The sequence below is a fragment of the Balaenoptera acutorostrata genome, chromosome 1 (assembly GCF_949987535.1).
Source record: "Balaenoptera acutorostrata chromosome 1, mBalAcu1.1, whole genome shotgun sequence".
NCBI classification, from domain to species: domain Eukaryota; kingdom Metazoa; phylum Chordata; class Mammalia; order Artiodactyla; family Balaenopteridae; genus Balaenoptera; species Balaenoptera acutorostrata.
In genome coordinates, this window is record NC_080064.1 from 32405109 (window position 1) to 32420187 (window position 15079).

The following is a 15079-nucleotide window of genomic DNA, read 5'->3' on the forward strand; positions in this document are numbered from 1 at the left end:
CTGGCAAACCCCAAGCAACACAGTCCCAGAAGGGAGAGGCAAGATAGGTTCTGCGTGTCTCACCATGTGTCCTTGGAAAGCACGCCAACGCCACCCTTTACCCGATTTTCCTGTGCCAGACCCAAGGTCTGCTGTGACTGTACTTGACTTCTGTTCCCAATATAAAGGTCCTCCCACAGTAGAACACAATGGGACAGTTCTGCACTCCTTGCTAATCCAAAATAATCTGCTTATAACCATCAGGAAAGGATGATAAGCTATACAGAACTTCAATTGACCCTATTTACATCCAAAAATTACTTGCAGTGAAAACTGGAATTTATATAGAAAACTGTGGTCAGAGAAAAACAGAGGCAGTTTTATGGAGATTTTTTCTTTATTGAGAAACTTAAGACTTGGGTACATCAAATAAAACCAGTTTCTGGGGGGAAAAAAATCAAAACTCACAATAGAAAAACAAAAGTTAACACTGTTTGGGCCGTATCAGAACCCAGAGAATATATTCTTTTAATTGAAAAATTCTAGGTGCTTCATAATTGACCTTTTGATACAAAATGACCTATTAAATTTGCAATTTGTGGTTCTTGGTGTTGAGGTCCATAGGACAAGCTAGGACGTCTTCAAACCTTGAGCTGAATTCCATGAGGGTTTATTTGGCTTTTGAATCCTGAAAAGAAAAGCACCAACACTATAAATAATCAAAAAAACCTCAGAGACTCACGGAAATCTCTGATATAAGTAACTACAGAGCAGGGTCTCAGCCTTGGTGCCCACTGACATTTTGGCCCAGATAATTCTGTGGGGGCTGTCAGGTGTATTTCAGGACACTTAGCAGCATCCCTGGCCTCTACCCAACTAGATACCAGTAATATTCCCAGTTTTGACAACCAAAAATGTCTCCAGATATTGGAAAATGTTCTCTGAGAAGGCACCCCTAGTTAAGAACCAGTGCCTTCGAGGCTACTTGTAGGTAAAGCCCCACCCTTGACCCTTCCTGGCCATCCTTGCTTAAACTCCAAATGACAGGGCTCAGGCCCTTGACAAGGAGCTATGACTATGCCAAGTCAAGCCCTACCAGCACACGAGCTCTGGCCCTTACCATGTGCTCTTTTCCCTTGCCTCTGCCCATGTTCATTTGGTCCTCTCTTTTCTCCATCTGGAGGCAACCACCAGTCCTCGTCAGAGGTCCTAGTTAAGCTTCACTGCCCCAAGTCCCTGCAGACAGAGGCCCTGGCCCCCAAATGCAGAAGTCGATGGGAACACACCTTGTAACTGTTAGCCAGGTGTGTCTGTCTCTCTCGCTCTGACACCAAGGCCTCTGCCCGCTGTGTTTCCAGAGCTAAACTGCGGATGCCACACAACTGACCTCACAACCTCAAGCCAAACTAGGGAGATGCTCATGGAAGTGAGGCTGTGGGATGGGATTATGACGACACCTCATATGCCCACCATTATTTGAGACGAAAAGGTGATTCTGGAGAAAGATCTAACCAGGTGCTCTTTATGAAGAAAACTGTTGTTTGTGTCTTCTAATTTACCACCAGGACTCTCTTTTCTCCATATTAACTCATCCAGGTGACAGAAAAAACCCAGGTGACAGCATGCCCAAGTTATCAGGTTAAGGGACAGAAACATAGCTCTACATATACATTGCCACTAATCTTTCAGGGAGATATTCAAGAGTCATAACCATTGCAGAAAATAAAAAGAGCCAAACATACGGTTTGTCCTTGTCTAAGAGGTAGCAGCAGCAACAGCGCCCACCTTCTGGGCAGCTTCTTTCTTGGCATGATGAGCCTGTAGGACCGCCACAGCTTCATCCACCTGTGAGAAACTCCAGGTGGTCAGTGACATCTGAGGAGAGCCCCTCCGCCCCTCCCTGGCGCCCGGGCCCAGCGGTGGCCTTTCCTGGTGCTGACCGCCTTCCCAGATACCCACGCGCCAGCAGCCCTCAGGTCACAGGTGAGGCACGAGGAGGTCACGGGGCAGCAGACCCTTCTCTCTGCCTCCCCTGGGTGTCCAAGGCCACCCCCTGTCCCCCTGAGCCGAGTGAGCGGAAGCCGCAGGGGTCTGGGAACCTGCTCACCTTGGAGCGGAGAGACTCGGGGGACTCCAGCATGTGCAGCAGCTCCGAGTTGTCAATCTCCAGCAGCATCCCCGTAATCTTCCCAGCCAGGTTTGAGTGCATCGTCTGGATGAGCGGGAACAAACGTTCACCTGTGGGAAGGTATTCCGTGAAAAACCCAGTGGCATCCCAGTAGAGAACGGACGCTGGTGTCCAGGTCAGTAGCAGCTCTGGCCCCCTCTTCTGCAAGCACATGGGTCACTCACCCAGCATCTGTTTCTGTTCCTGGGGGGGTGCTGCGGCCAGCATGGAGGCGGTCAGCGGCTCCTGCCCCTGCACGTGGACCGCAGGCTGGGGTGCCTGGGAACCAGGAGAGGCGGCAGGTTAGCACCCGGGTAAGTACAGTGACAGTGGTCATGTGCCCAACCACTCGAGTCTACTGAGTTAAAGAGGAGAAGGAGGTAGTTGTCTTTGCTGTCAGGGATCTGACTGCAGTCTTGGGGATTAAGGGAGAGGAACAGAGTGGTGTGAGCAAAAAACACAACCAATCACAGTTAAAATGCCACATGCTATTCGAAGAGAAGGGAAATGACTAAGAAAAACCTACAATGCTACACAATCATTTACCAAATGATTTTACTTTACTCAAGGCTACAATGATCATAATTTACCCAAGGCTGCCCAAGACATCGAAGCCTTGTTAATAAATAAGGTACTGTGAACATTTGTATGTGCAGCCCTTTCGAAAGTTAAGTTTTCTTTTAGGGTGAATTCCCAGTAGAGACTGGGTCGAAGGACATGAATAGGAAAATGCTTATAATTACATCCTGTATCACTTTTACTGAACCGCACGTTTTTATTGTATTAAATGCTTGAGGACCGTCAACACACAATGTCAATACCAGTCACAGTCCTAAAAGTAGGGCCTTATAGGCAAAAATATTTCTCACAGTGCCAAGTTCTGGGAAATTTCCAACTTAGAGCACAGAGGCAGGAGGAAGCAAGGCCCGGCACAGCTCCTCCAAGCAGACTGCAGAGTTCTGCCACAAGCTTGCTGCTTGGCCTGCCTGAGAGGCGCAACTCTAGAGACAGCAGCTCCAGCTTAGAGACCCTGAGATCCAGGTCCAATTCCTCCACCCAACCTAATACCTCTGAAGATGAACCTTTCATCTAAGATGTTCTTTCCCACCCAGTCACCTGGAAGAGCAGCTAAGGATCAACTCGACCACTGGATGTGAAAGTGAAATGGAAGCTCAAAGAGCTGAGAGAGCCCATGCACGTGGTGAGGAGGAGAGCAGGAAGCACAGCTGCCTCCTCTGGGGCATTGCTGAGTCAACCGTTATCAGAAGAACACTTGCAAGCCCCTTCTCTCCCACTAGAGCATCACCCAAGGGCAGGGTCACCACATGGGACACAGCTCCCTGACACAGAGCAGGCATTTAATACCTGTTGAGGGAATCCAAGCAAGGCAGCTTTTGAATCATGTGGCAGCGGGGGGAACCCTTCTAGGGCTCTGTTTGGTGGACCTCACCTGCAGGGGCTGGATGGCAGGGTGAGGGCTGCGGACACTGGAGGCGTATTTGTAAGGTGCAACAGCCCGAGGAGCGGCGGCAGCAACAGCGGCACGAGGCGCTAGGTTCTGCACAGCTGTGGGAACACCTTAGGAAAAGGACAAGTAAAATTAAAGCCCATCGGTCTGGGCAAAGACCCGTCAAATCCCATCTTTCCCCATTCTGTGTGCATCCAATACCACCTCCAGACTGGCAGCTGTCAGTCAGCCCTTGCTGGGCGGCACCAGCCCCACCAAAGTCCATAGCCAAGCGGTCCGGGCACTCAGACCCTACAACAGACCAGCAAATGCACATCAGTGTTGGCAGCAGATGTCCAACTGGCCACGTCCCACGGAAGGAGCAATTCCAAAGCATGTTCATACAGCACACATCACACATGGGGCCGCTACCGCTACTTTTGAGGAAGAGCCAACAGAAAACATACAACTCTTGCCACCTCTTGGAACTCAGGACATAATCTGCAAAAAAGTCCCTTGAATCTCCCAACCCCACCCAAGGAACAGGCTGCCTCTGTCGTCATTCAGCTAACAAATTTCTACAATTAACCTTGTTCACATGACTCACCGATGAGGCAAAGAATCTTAAAAGGAACCAACACTCAGAACTCATATTGTTTCCCTGCTCCTGAAGTACCCACCTAAGCACACAGCTAAGAGTACAGAACCAGGACCGGACAACACGGTGAGCCCAACAAACTGACCAACCCTGCGCAGAGCCTAGTGGTCCTGACTCCCTCCTCCCCGGGCCACACGTTAAGGCCAGTTTGCTCACCGACTCTCTGAGCGGTAGTAGGGAGGCCACGAGAGGCCGGAGCATTACCAGTTGGAGCCAGATGGCGAAGAGCTGGACGAGGCCCAGACTGGCGTATAGCACTTGGCATTCCTTGGAAGCCTGGTGAAGAGACAGAAAATGCACGTCACTGATGAACGACACAACCGAACCTAGGCTGTGCCTCAGAGGGGGCAGGGAGGGGAGGCAGGGGAGCCCAGGACAGGTACATCCTGGGTGATCAAATCACTGTTCCCCACCACCTACCTTGAGGTCTCCCACCTTGCTGCCAGCGTGGATTAGGCCTCATCTGTGCTAACTGGTTAGGTGTGTAATATGGAGGTCTTCCCTGAGCCTGTAAGAAAGAGCAGCCAAGCCCTTTTTAGTTAAGGACCTGAAGCCACACTAGAGAAGTATCTCATCTCACCTCATCTCACTACCAGGCCCTAAGCTATTTATTCAGGACAGAGGTGCTGTCTACTCAGGAGCTTGGGGGAGGGATAGCCAGTTAACAGGGACTCTTTTACTCTACCCCTGCCGCTGTGTGTGCACAACCACGAGTTAAGTCCTTCCTTGTTTTATTTGAAGGATCTTTACTGTGACATTCTAGAACTCCAATATCCAAAAATCCCTCTCCCCAACCACTGCGGACTATAGGAGCAGCTGTCAGCAGGCAGGTTCCAAGGAGACGTGAGCATACTGCAGACCCACCTGTGGAACTGCTGGCACAAAGTAGCCCCCAGCTGCAGGCTGGAACTGATTTAAGATGGCATTGGCGGGGAGCGCTCTCATCCCGGCCACCCGCTGCATATACTGGTTGGTCAGGTGAGCCTTTCTCTCTTCCTTTCTCTGGGCCAGGGCGACATACAGTGGTTTGGAGCCCACGATGCGTCCGTTCATCTCCGTGACTGCTTTGGTTGCCTCTTCCGGGGATGAGAAGCAGACAAAGCCAAACCCTTTGCTTCTCCCATCCTCCAGCATCACCTACAAAATGAGACCAGCCACTTAGGACAAAGATGTCTGTGTGTTAAAACCTGGGTTCCACTGCAAGAGTTACCAGGTCTAGGTCAGGGCTTCACAGTCCAGTCCCACGATGGACCCCCAGACCAACTGAGTCACCAACTGAATCACAAACTCTAAAGGGAGAAACTAAGCATTTTCCTTTTCAGATCCCCAGGTGACTCTAAAGTTCCCAAATAACTGTGATATGGCTAATGGTTGAACCAAGAACCCAAAGATGTTTCCTCATACCTAGAAGCATAGTTATCTCTGGGAACTCACAGAGATCTGGACATTAGCATCAAGCAATTTATTTGTAAAACTCATCTGCCCAAGACCTTGGTGAACAAAACTTAGTAAGCTCTTAGCAAGGTTAGGACACGCTTTTGAAATACCACATTTGGGCAGGAGTCATAAAATCAATGACTGCCACCATTAATTCAATGGGAATAAACACAGCAGAACTACAACCAGCCGGGAGACAAGCAGCTGGATTCCAGTCTCGCTCTGTAATCTCTACATTTCACTCATGTCTTAGCTCACCGCCTGGTGAGCCTCCTGAAGTGGAGGACATGGGAGTAAAGATGTGTATCAACCCAACACCTGTCTACCAACGAGGTGGACCAGTAAGGTGTGTGAAAGTAATGTGACACCTTGATCTTGGGCATGGTGCCGGGGAACTTCAAGATACAGTTCTTTTGCTCTCTTCTTGCAAATGCCATCTTGACTCCTGTGCTGGTCTGCTAGGAGAGACTATCATTCCTTGCGCTGCTGGAGGCCCGTCACGGGGGTGATAGGAGGGAGGGGGTGAGGAACTGAGGAAATTCCTGGAGGTGGCTTCTGGCCAACGCCCTGCGACCACTGACAATGCTCCTGGGTTGTTGAGTGACAAGCTAAGGGCCAGGGCAGGGTCACCAAGTCTTTACCTGCCCGCTGGCCTCCTTTCTCATCCCCTGAAGGACTCTGTGACATCTGCTGCACCTCTGTGGAGCAGGCACAGAGTCTGCATCAGGCTACGCCCCAGAACTTTCCTTTCCGATGCCATCAGTTCCCACCACACACCCAAAGCACTAAGGACACACAGTACAACATCCGCACCTAACCAGCATTCTCTTGCTCAAGGACTCCATTCCTTATCTTCACAAGGGGGTTTGTACTTACTCCCCCAGCTAACTCAGTTGCTATGATTATCAAAGAAAATCAAGCAGATGATGCACATTGCAAAACACGGGAAAACAAACTTTCCACTCCCCTCTCCTTCTTTAGGACACCAGATGGAAGTTCCCAACCCCAGCTCCAAAATCCTCAAACACCTTCGTTCAAGGAAGAAGTGTGGCAGAGTTGTAGAGACAGGCCTCAGGACAAATGGAAGACAACCCATCTGGATTTCCTCTGCTCGTGCTGTGGCACCGCCTGTCCCCACACCAGCACAAAGCAGCAAAGAGTGGGAAAGATCCAGGTGCGCTTGGGGGGCCGGCAGGGAGGGCCTGAGGCAGATGCATCTCCACATCCCAGTACTTGGGAGACAGTGCCATGTTAACCTAACGAAATGTCATTCTCCAGAGCACATACTCAGATGGGTAGCCGAATGTCAGGAGGAATTTCCTAGATGAATGTGGTAGCTACTCTCAGAATTGAACAAAATTTAGATCCTATTCCTTCGATGAAACAAATGCAATAAACCTCTGCAAGTTTACAACTTCTGCTTTCAATCCCCACATCTCAGTATAAAATACCTTAGCACTGGTGATTGATCCAAAAGGAGAGAACTCTTTCCTTAACTTCTCATCATCAATGGTGTCATCCAAGTTCTTAATGTAGAGGTTCACCCCCTGAAGCAGAAAGATCTGTTAATTGCACTTCTATACCTCACACATTTCCTAAGACAGTGGTTCTCAAAATATGGGCCCCAGGGGCTTCCCTGGTGGCGCTAGTGGTTGAGAATCTGCCTGCCAATGCAGGGGACATGGGTTCGAGCCCTGGTCTGGGAAGATCCCACGTGCCGCGGAGCAACTGGGCCCGTGAGCCACAACTACTGAGCCTGCGCGTCTGGAGCCTGTGCTCCGCAACAAGAGAGGCTGCGATAGTGAGAGGCCCGCGCACTGCGATGAAGAGTGGCCCCCGCTCGCCACAACTAGAGAAAGCCCTCGCACAGAAATGAAGACCCAACACAGCCAAAAATAAATAAATAAAAATTAAAAAAAAAAAAAAAATATGGGCCCCAGACATGCAGTAGCAGTATCTCTGGGTACTTGTCAGAAATGTAAATTCTCAGGCCAGAACCCACACCTAATGAATCAAAAGCTGTGGGACCCAGCAATCTGTTTTCACAAGCCCTGCAGCGGATTCTGATGCAGGCTCAAAGCTGAGAATCTACTGCCGAAGACTCTGACAGGACCATCGATACAGTCCCAGCCTTTCTCACAGCTGGTCTGGCTGACCACTGACCTAGCAGGGCTCTCCTTACACCGTTCCAAACAAAGTGGTATCATTTAAGTAAACAGAACGCGTATGACTAAGAACAACAGGCTGAGGCTTCCAGCATAGAGTCCCTACATGAATAAACTATCTTCATCCTTGTTCCAGAACCGCTGCTGTTATCTGGTAGGTACATCCTGTTAAACCTGATGATCTTGAGAGAAATGAGAAGAGGAGACTCATGGTCCCCAAAGAGAAAGCCTGCCAAACTAAGGATGCTTTTGCCAACATCTCGTGGTACATCCCCTGCTGGTAGGCTGGGCTGAGACCACCTCTTACCTGATACCGACTAATTCTCTCCTGTTTCAGCTGTTCAAATTTTCGCTTTAACTCGGCCTGCCGTTCCACTTTCTTCTGTGCACGGCCGACGAAAATGACTTTCCCGCTGATTTCTTTCCCATTCATCTCCTCCACGGCCTGAAGAGGAAATACATGACTTTAAATCAAGATGCAGAGGCAGGGACCTTGCTCTGGAGGTCTGTTAAGTCCCACCAAATATTCTGAGAGAAAAATCTTCCCTACAGGGCTAAAAATTAATTTCACTCTGAAGTCAGCTAAGCCAATCCAAACTTCCTCATCAGTAAAATGGGGTTAATATTTAAATGGGTCACTGGTCCAGATAATTCAGTGAAAAAACTGTACAGCTGTATAAATACAAGCATGGTAGACATGAGCCTAGATTGATAATCTGGCTGTCACTAAATTTCTTAGGTTCTTTCAGGGTACTGAGTGATACAAGTTGAGGGCCTAGCACAATGCTTCTCCCGCAAGCGGCTACTGTTCTTTTATCAGATCAGCAACTCGGGTCCCTTGGTTCCCTCACCTATGAATGGGAACAAACGCCTGCCCTACTCTTTCAACCTACAGGGCTGAAGAGCTGAGGTGATGGGCACATGCCAAGTGCTTTGAAAACAGTTCTGTGAGATCCCTCGGGAAGACAATTCCAGAGCTCAGTGACCAGGCATCACTACTAGGTACTAAGACAATTACAGCTCCGCTCTACTATGTGCTGGCAAGGCCATGCCCACACACTAGGGCCACTCCCTACAAATCCTCCCCGGCCCTCATGGTGCTCTCACCTTATTGGCATCCTCGTGTTTTTCGTAACTCACAAAGCCAAAGCCTTTGGATTTCCCACTGGGATCTCTCATCACCTTGACACTTAGAGTCTTACCTATTACCAAAGACAGAACTATTAGTAACAGCATCTCTATCACAGCTCAAGGAGAGAAGGCTTCTTCTCTAGGAGCCCACTTGAAGCAACCTCCTGCTGAGCCCAGATGGACTCTAAACAAGAGGCACCATGCCTGGCCTTCTACTTCTGACCAAGCTGCTGAGATGACCTTGGGGATGGGACAAAGTAGGATGAAGCCAAGAGCCGAGGCCTGGAGTCTATTCCTATCTACCCTGTGGCCTTTGTCATACAAGGCATTTTACTTCTGGGTCTAGGTGGACTCATCTGTTAAGTAAAAAGAGATGAATTCCAGGTCTGGTGGACTGTGAAAGGGGACACATGGGGCAAAGGACCGTGACTTACCAAACTGGCTGAATAGCTCTTTCAGACTCTCATCATCCACCTCTTCCCCAAAGTTTTTGATATAAACATTGGTGAATTCCTTAGCTTTGGCTCCAAGCTCAGCTTCCCGCTCTTTTCGAGACTTGAATCTGCCCACAAACCTAAAAAGAAACCGTGAAAAACTGTGATCAGTCAGAGGAACAAAACATGATTTCCAGGGGCCCAAAGGAATGCAGATTAAAGGCTGAAAGGAGAGGTTAAAACACACGAGTTCCCATCCAACCACCAAGAGAGCAAGCTCAGAGACGTCCCAACTCCCCAGCAGAAAGAGAAAGAGGCAGGACTGTCCTACAAGGACCAGCCCCAGGGCTCCTGGCTCAGGCCAGGGCTCCTCCTACCACATCACACTGCCTTCGTGAAGAAACCTGATGACCATGTTTTTAAAACGTTCATTTCTGTGCATCTATGTAAATGCATAGAAAAGGTCTGGAAGGATACAAACCAAACTGTTAACAGTGGTTAATCCTAGGAGTGAGATTGTTGGAGTGAACTAAGAGGTAGCCTTTGCTTTTTTTACTTTATTTGTTTTGGTGCTGTTTACACTTAATAAGAAAGGTATCCATACATGAAAAATTTTTAGGCTTCTTTCCAGTGATACCTTTAGAAGACCACTGGGCACATGCACATCATTAACGCAAGCCATCCCCTGGTCTGTTCAGTAACACAAAGGACAGAAATGACTTTTGCTTGTCATAACCAAGATTTATTGTCCCTTCTCTCCCTGCATGGCTTAACTAAGATCCCCATCTCTCCATTCTGAAATAACCACACCAAAGCAACAAGGTCTATTATGAACAGTCTTCTGCAATGGGATAAAACTTTTCGTGTAACCAAATTAATTATTGCTGTGGAGCCAGCCTTGTATTTGAAGGCCACCGAGTCATAAGTTAGCCAAGTGGAGGGGACAATTTGCATCAACCCCTAGCGAGTGACCCCACGGACAGACCTGAATCACAGAAGGCCAAGGTCACATGGCTAGTACACAGCTCCTGGTCAGTCCAGGGCCCTCTCCACTCTGCCGCTGGCCAAGACCCCTGCTCAGAGTGGGCTTAAGAGCTGCCTTCCAGCCAGCCCCTGTTGCCGACGCTCACAAAACCCACAGACGGATGCTTTTAAGGGAGAGGCGGCAGGCCAGCCATGGCTTGGGCAGAAAGCCCACCTTGGCGAGTCAAAAGGGCTGCCACAGCTCGGGCAGGGAGACTCACCAGCCCTGGAGTGGAGAGGTAGGAGCAGGCCACACTTGGGCCGAGAACCAGTAGCCGCCTTGTGTGTGCCAGTTAATACCGAGGTGGGGCCACGGCTGGCTCATGCGACGGCTGTTGCTCCGGACTGGGACACTCACACTTTGCGGTCATTGAGGAGCATGCCATTCATCTTCTCGATGGCCTTGTCGGCAGCCTCCTGGGTCTCGAAGTGGACAAAGGCATAACCCTTAGAGCCGTTCTCATCACACACCACCTGTCAAAGACAAGGCGGGCCACTTCAGCGCCACTACCCAGCTGCAGAGACTCGAGAACCGTGTGGGTTCCTGGGTCTGAGAGGCCTGTAGCCCATCCATGTTCAAAAGGCAGGAGACTACAGCAGGTACCCAATAATGTTCCATTTACAAATGGTAGCCACCATTAAGCTGCTTCTATTCCAAATGTTTTCTTACTCCATTTAAAATATATTAAGATCTGGGTGCAAAACCACAGGGCTACAGAATGATGAACCATTTTCCAAGCCCACAACAGAATTTCAGTCTAGTGTGGAGTCAGACATGTAAACCACCACCACACAAGTTGTACAAAATGCTCCACATAAACAGGTGTGTGGAGAAGGAAGAGGGTGAATTCATGCTTCTAAAATGACTAAGTACAGCTTCCTGGAGACCAGAGGCATTGCTCTGGTACTTGCCAGCCCCCCACTCCCCAGGAGAAACCTTTTGATGCCTTCCAAAACTAGAAAACAGGAAGGATATTTCAGGCAGAGGGAAGAATAAACAAAGACACGAAAGTGCCTGCTGGTTTATGCTGGGCTGTGGCATCGAGATTTGCTGCAGTGAACTTTTAGACTTCAGAGCCATTTCCAGCATTTTGAAAATTATCATACCCGGTCGCCTAATTCCAAGCAATTCCTCATTTGGTATTTGTTCTCATGATTCTGTAACTATTCTGCTGAAATCATTTAATCAGTGTTTACCTTGCAGGACAGAATGTTTCCAAAAGCAGAAAAAGTATCATAAAGTGCCTTGTTATCTATAGATTTGTCCAGGTTCTTGATGAAGACATTTCCCACGCCAGATTTTCTCAAAGAGGGATCCCTCTGAGACCACATGATACGGATTGGCTTTCCCTTAATCACATCAAAGTTCATGGTATCCAAGGCCCGCTCAGCTGCAAGAGAGAAACATATTTCAGTCAAGGGTATAGAATGTTACCTGCCACCATCCCAGGAACAGATAACTCCAGAACTTTCAAGGTAAGCACTCTGATGAAATGCAACTCTATCAAAATTAAAGGACATCAGATTCCTCTAGCCTGCAGTGCTACTGGGGCTAAGTTCTAGCTAATCGTCCTCCTTCATGGTAGAAGTCTCAACCCCTCTGGGGTAAGGAGGTTACCCAGGATCAAGTAACACCTCACATTTGACTAAGCTTTATCATTTATAAACGACTTTGCAGCCTACTACCCACCGGGATGGAGGTGGAAGAGGTGAAATGATCCCTCTTATAAAATGGACAAACTTACGTTCAGGATGGCTAAACGGTATAGCTAACTACTGACTAAGAAACTAATGGCAGACTTTCTGATTATTTTTCAGTAAGGTATTGCATCAGCGTTATCAACTAGCTGTCACTTAATTTACAACCTGTCTATGAGACAAATGACTAAAAAAACCTGTGAGCGTTCGATTGGGGAAAATGTGCTATCTCCAAATTCAGCCCAGTTTCTTATATTTTCAATTTCTGCAAACAGAAATTGATTCAGACAAAAAAGCCTCAATCATCAAAATGATGGCCACATATGGAAATGTTCTTTGTATCAGGACAAGAAGGATGAAACTGCAACCCCTTTCTGCCTAAGTTGACAGTGGAGGCAGGCCCTGTACCTAGTAGTTTCTAGGCTATCTAGAAGCCTTCATCTGCATTCTACGGAATTCCAGGACTTTCAAATGCCTTGGTGCCCAACAAAGTTCTCAACCCAGTGCTTGGGGATGCTTCCTTAGCTTCCCAACCAAATCCATGCATACACCATGGAGACCATTTAAAGAACTAGAGGCCAAAATAACCCTCACCTGTCAGCAGAACACTTCTCTTTACTGGTAGTAACAAGGACGCAGACCCACTTCCCCTGACTTGTGCACTGACATCTCCCAGAATCTCCTCCTCCGCGAAGGGATGGGGGTAGAGGGTGTTTCTCCTGCCTCAAGGCACCATCTCACTTAAAACAGGAACACAATCCCTAACTATGCCCCTCCACAGGCTCAGCTGTCCGGTCAGCCAGCAAGGTATCTCCTTTTCCCTATTTCCAACCATCTTTCCCACTTTCCTGAGGTGGGCTGGTTCAGCATGAGAGGGGAGGAGATCAGGGAAAGGGGGGACGGCAGATCCAAGTCAGTGCAAGTCCGGGACAGAAAGAAGGGCTCGTCTGTGACGACTCTGTGATCCACAGCCTGGGACCCCTAACTGTGTTGCGTGAATTAGCAACGAAGGAGCCCATTTCAACACAGCTCCTATCTATTTCCAGAGAGGGCTGCACAAGGCAACTCGGCTTAGTCTGACAAATCTGGCTGCACTTATTTATAGCAGGGAGAGGTCCTGCAGAGGTATGTGTTGGCAGACACACTAACCAATGGCTTCTGCTACTATCTCTAAGTGACAGGACTTTTGCTCAGAAGAGTCAAGGAGGCAGACAACAGCCAATGTGCCCACTACTCCCCCCGAAAAAGGCCACACTCAGCTACCTTCTTTGTGCTCTGTGGCCAGACACAACTCAGAGTACACTGAACTGACGGTAGCAGTACCTTGTGTCTCTCAACAAGTCCAATTCTCTGGTCTCAGCTGCATCCTGGTCAAGTGACATTCTCTGTGCTTCACGGACACTGAACAAAGTGGCGACAAAAACAGGGACCCGGAGATCCTTGGCCACAGAATGGCTTGTTTCTCCCAGTAATGGTCTCTACAGTTGTTCCCTTTTATTCTGGAGTCACGTGCAGCCCCTGATTAGGTTTCTTCTGGCCTCACTCGGGCCAGGCCTGCAGCATACCTCTCCATGCTCCAGGCTATGGCCCCAGACAGGGCTGGCAGAGCACTGCACCCACAGTCCCAGCTTAGCCTCCCACCTTTTGCAGCTGCTTTTCTCCCTCAGAAGTCCTATTTTCTTCAGATGGGATGAAGTAAAAGGGTTTTGACAAGTATAAAGCACTGTGCACAGGTGAGGCGATAATCCCCACCAGCCTAGCGGATTTCCAAGAGGCGCTTCCCCAGACTACCTGCGTACCACGCTCCACAGCCCAGGGCTTGTCCAGAGAAAGAACTCCTCCGCCCCGGTGGCAAACACACAGACGAGGGAGCTGGCCCGGCACGACACACACTCTGGTGGTGTTAACACAAGTGCCTGCTCAAGTTCAACACACAACATTGTTCCCTTGCTTCCTACCTGCCCGGAAAAGCCCCTTTATCAGCACAAAGTCAAAGACTCTTAGCCCAGGGTACAGTAAGGGGAGGGGGCAACAGCTTTGCCTAGTAAAATTTTTGAAGGAATTGTGTTTCAATCATCCTGCCTTTTCCACAGGCCTGTGAGGGGCCCGAACCCCTGGCCACTGACCAGGTAAGGCTCACAGAGCAAACCGCCCACATACAGAATGACAGCGACTTCCTTCTGGTCCCATTTTACAGCCTCCTTGGGCTCCAACCCCACCAGCACCCATCAGCCCAAGGTCACCCGGTTAGCAAGTGTTGTGGAAGCAAGACTGAAACTCTGGTCCTCTGATGCCAGGATCCCGCGTTCTCAACCCCCATGGCCCGTCCCCGACTAGGGCTTCTGCGGCAACGTGCTGTCGCGATGCTCCCTCCACGGGGGTGGGGACCTGCCCGGAGAAGGAATCTTAGGGTCCCCAGAAAGCCCAGGGACGTGTGGCCACTGCTTGTACTCACCGTCAGCCGGCTGCTGGAAGTTGACGTAGGCATAACCCAGGGAGCGGCGGGTGATCATGTCGCGGCAGACCCGGATGGACAGCACAGGCCCCGCAGGACTGAACTTTTCGTACAGCATGGCCTCGGTGACGTCCGAGTGCAGGTCACCCACGTACAGGGAGGCCATGGGGTAGCTGCTGGCCGCAGCGTTCATCTCCCCAGCCCCCAGCACCCCGAGCCCCGCCAGGAGGACTTCTTAGGGGGGGCCACACAGGACAAAGGGGGCTCCGCTCCGAGCCGCGGCCCACAGGTGGCAGCGAAGCTCAGAGAAGCTGGAGTCGGCTCCGAAGGCCGGAGAGGAGTGCGGGGACGACTCGGACGAGACTGCCCAACCGCAGACAAAAGGCTCTCAAAAACAATATGGCCCTCCCTCCCTGGGAGTTTGTTAATTTTCAGCTGTCCTGGTCTGGAAGCTCCCAATTTCAAAAAAATGGAAACAATGAAAA

The 15079-nt window shown here is 49.7% G+C and overlaps 1 protein-coding gene and 1 non-coding gene across 10 annotated transcripts; both read right to left on the reverse strand.

Annotated features, from left to right (window-relative positions):
- Window positions 1–353: 353 nt before the first annotated feature.
- PABPC4 (poly(A) binding protein cytoplasmic 4) lies at window positions 354–14793 on the reverse strand. Of its 9 annotated transcripts, none has more exons than XM_057546047.1 (16): window positions 14595–14793; window positions 11639–11832; window positions 10800–10915; window positions 9419–9558; window positions 8961–9055; window positions 8161–8298; window positions 7140–7235; window positions 5116–5388; window positions 4687–4759; window positions 4456–4527; window positions 3819–3905; window positions 3597–3724; window positions 2332–2425; window positions 2087–2217; window positions 1722–1824; window positions 354–667 (listed from the first exon to the last, which is right to left on the reverse strand). In XM_057546047.1, the coding sequence occupies exons 1-15, from the start codon at window positions 14785–14787 to the stop codon at window positions 1735–1737; spliced, it is 1920 nt and encodes a 639-aa protein (XP_057402030.1). In that variant the 5' UTR covers window positions 14788–14793; the 3' UTR covers window positions 354–667; window positions 1722–1734. The 9 variants fall into 9 exon arrangements, with proteins under 9 accessions (XP_057402030.1, XP_057402021.1, XP_057402024.1 ...); XM_057546038.1 differs by having other exon boundaries at window positions 4408–4527; XM_057546041.1 differs by having other exon boundaries at window positions 4672–4759.
- LOC114236588 (small nucleolar RNA SNORA55) lies at window positions 6732–6866 on the reverse strand. Its single transcript, XR_003622505.2, has one exon. It is a non-coding gene; the product is annotated as a small nucleolar RNA SNORA55 (small nucleolar RNA).
- Window positions 14794–15079: the final 286 nt, after the last annotated feature.

Coding starts and splice junctions, on each gene's coding strand:
- PABPC4 (XM_057546035.1), bottom strand. CDS start 14,787: ATGAACGCTGCGGCCAGCAGCTACCCCATGGCCTCCCTGTACGTGGGT. Junction 10,916..11,638: donor GAAACATTCTGTCCTGCAAG/GTAAACACTGAT, acceptor TGTCTTTGACAG/GTGGTGTGTGATGAGAACGG. Junction 5,389..7,139: donor GATCAATCACCAGTGCTAAG/GTATTTTATACT, acceptor CTCATTTTGTAG/GTGATGCTGGAGGATGGGAG.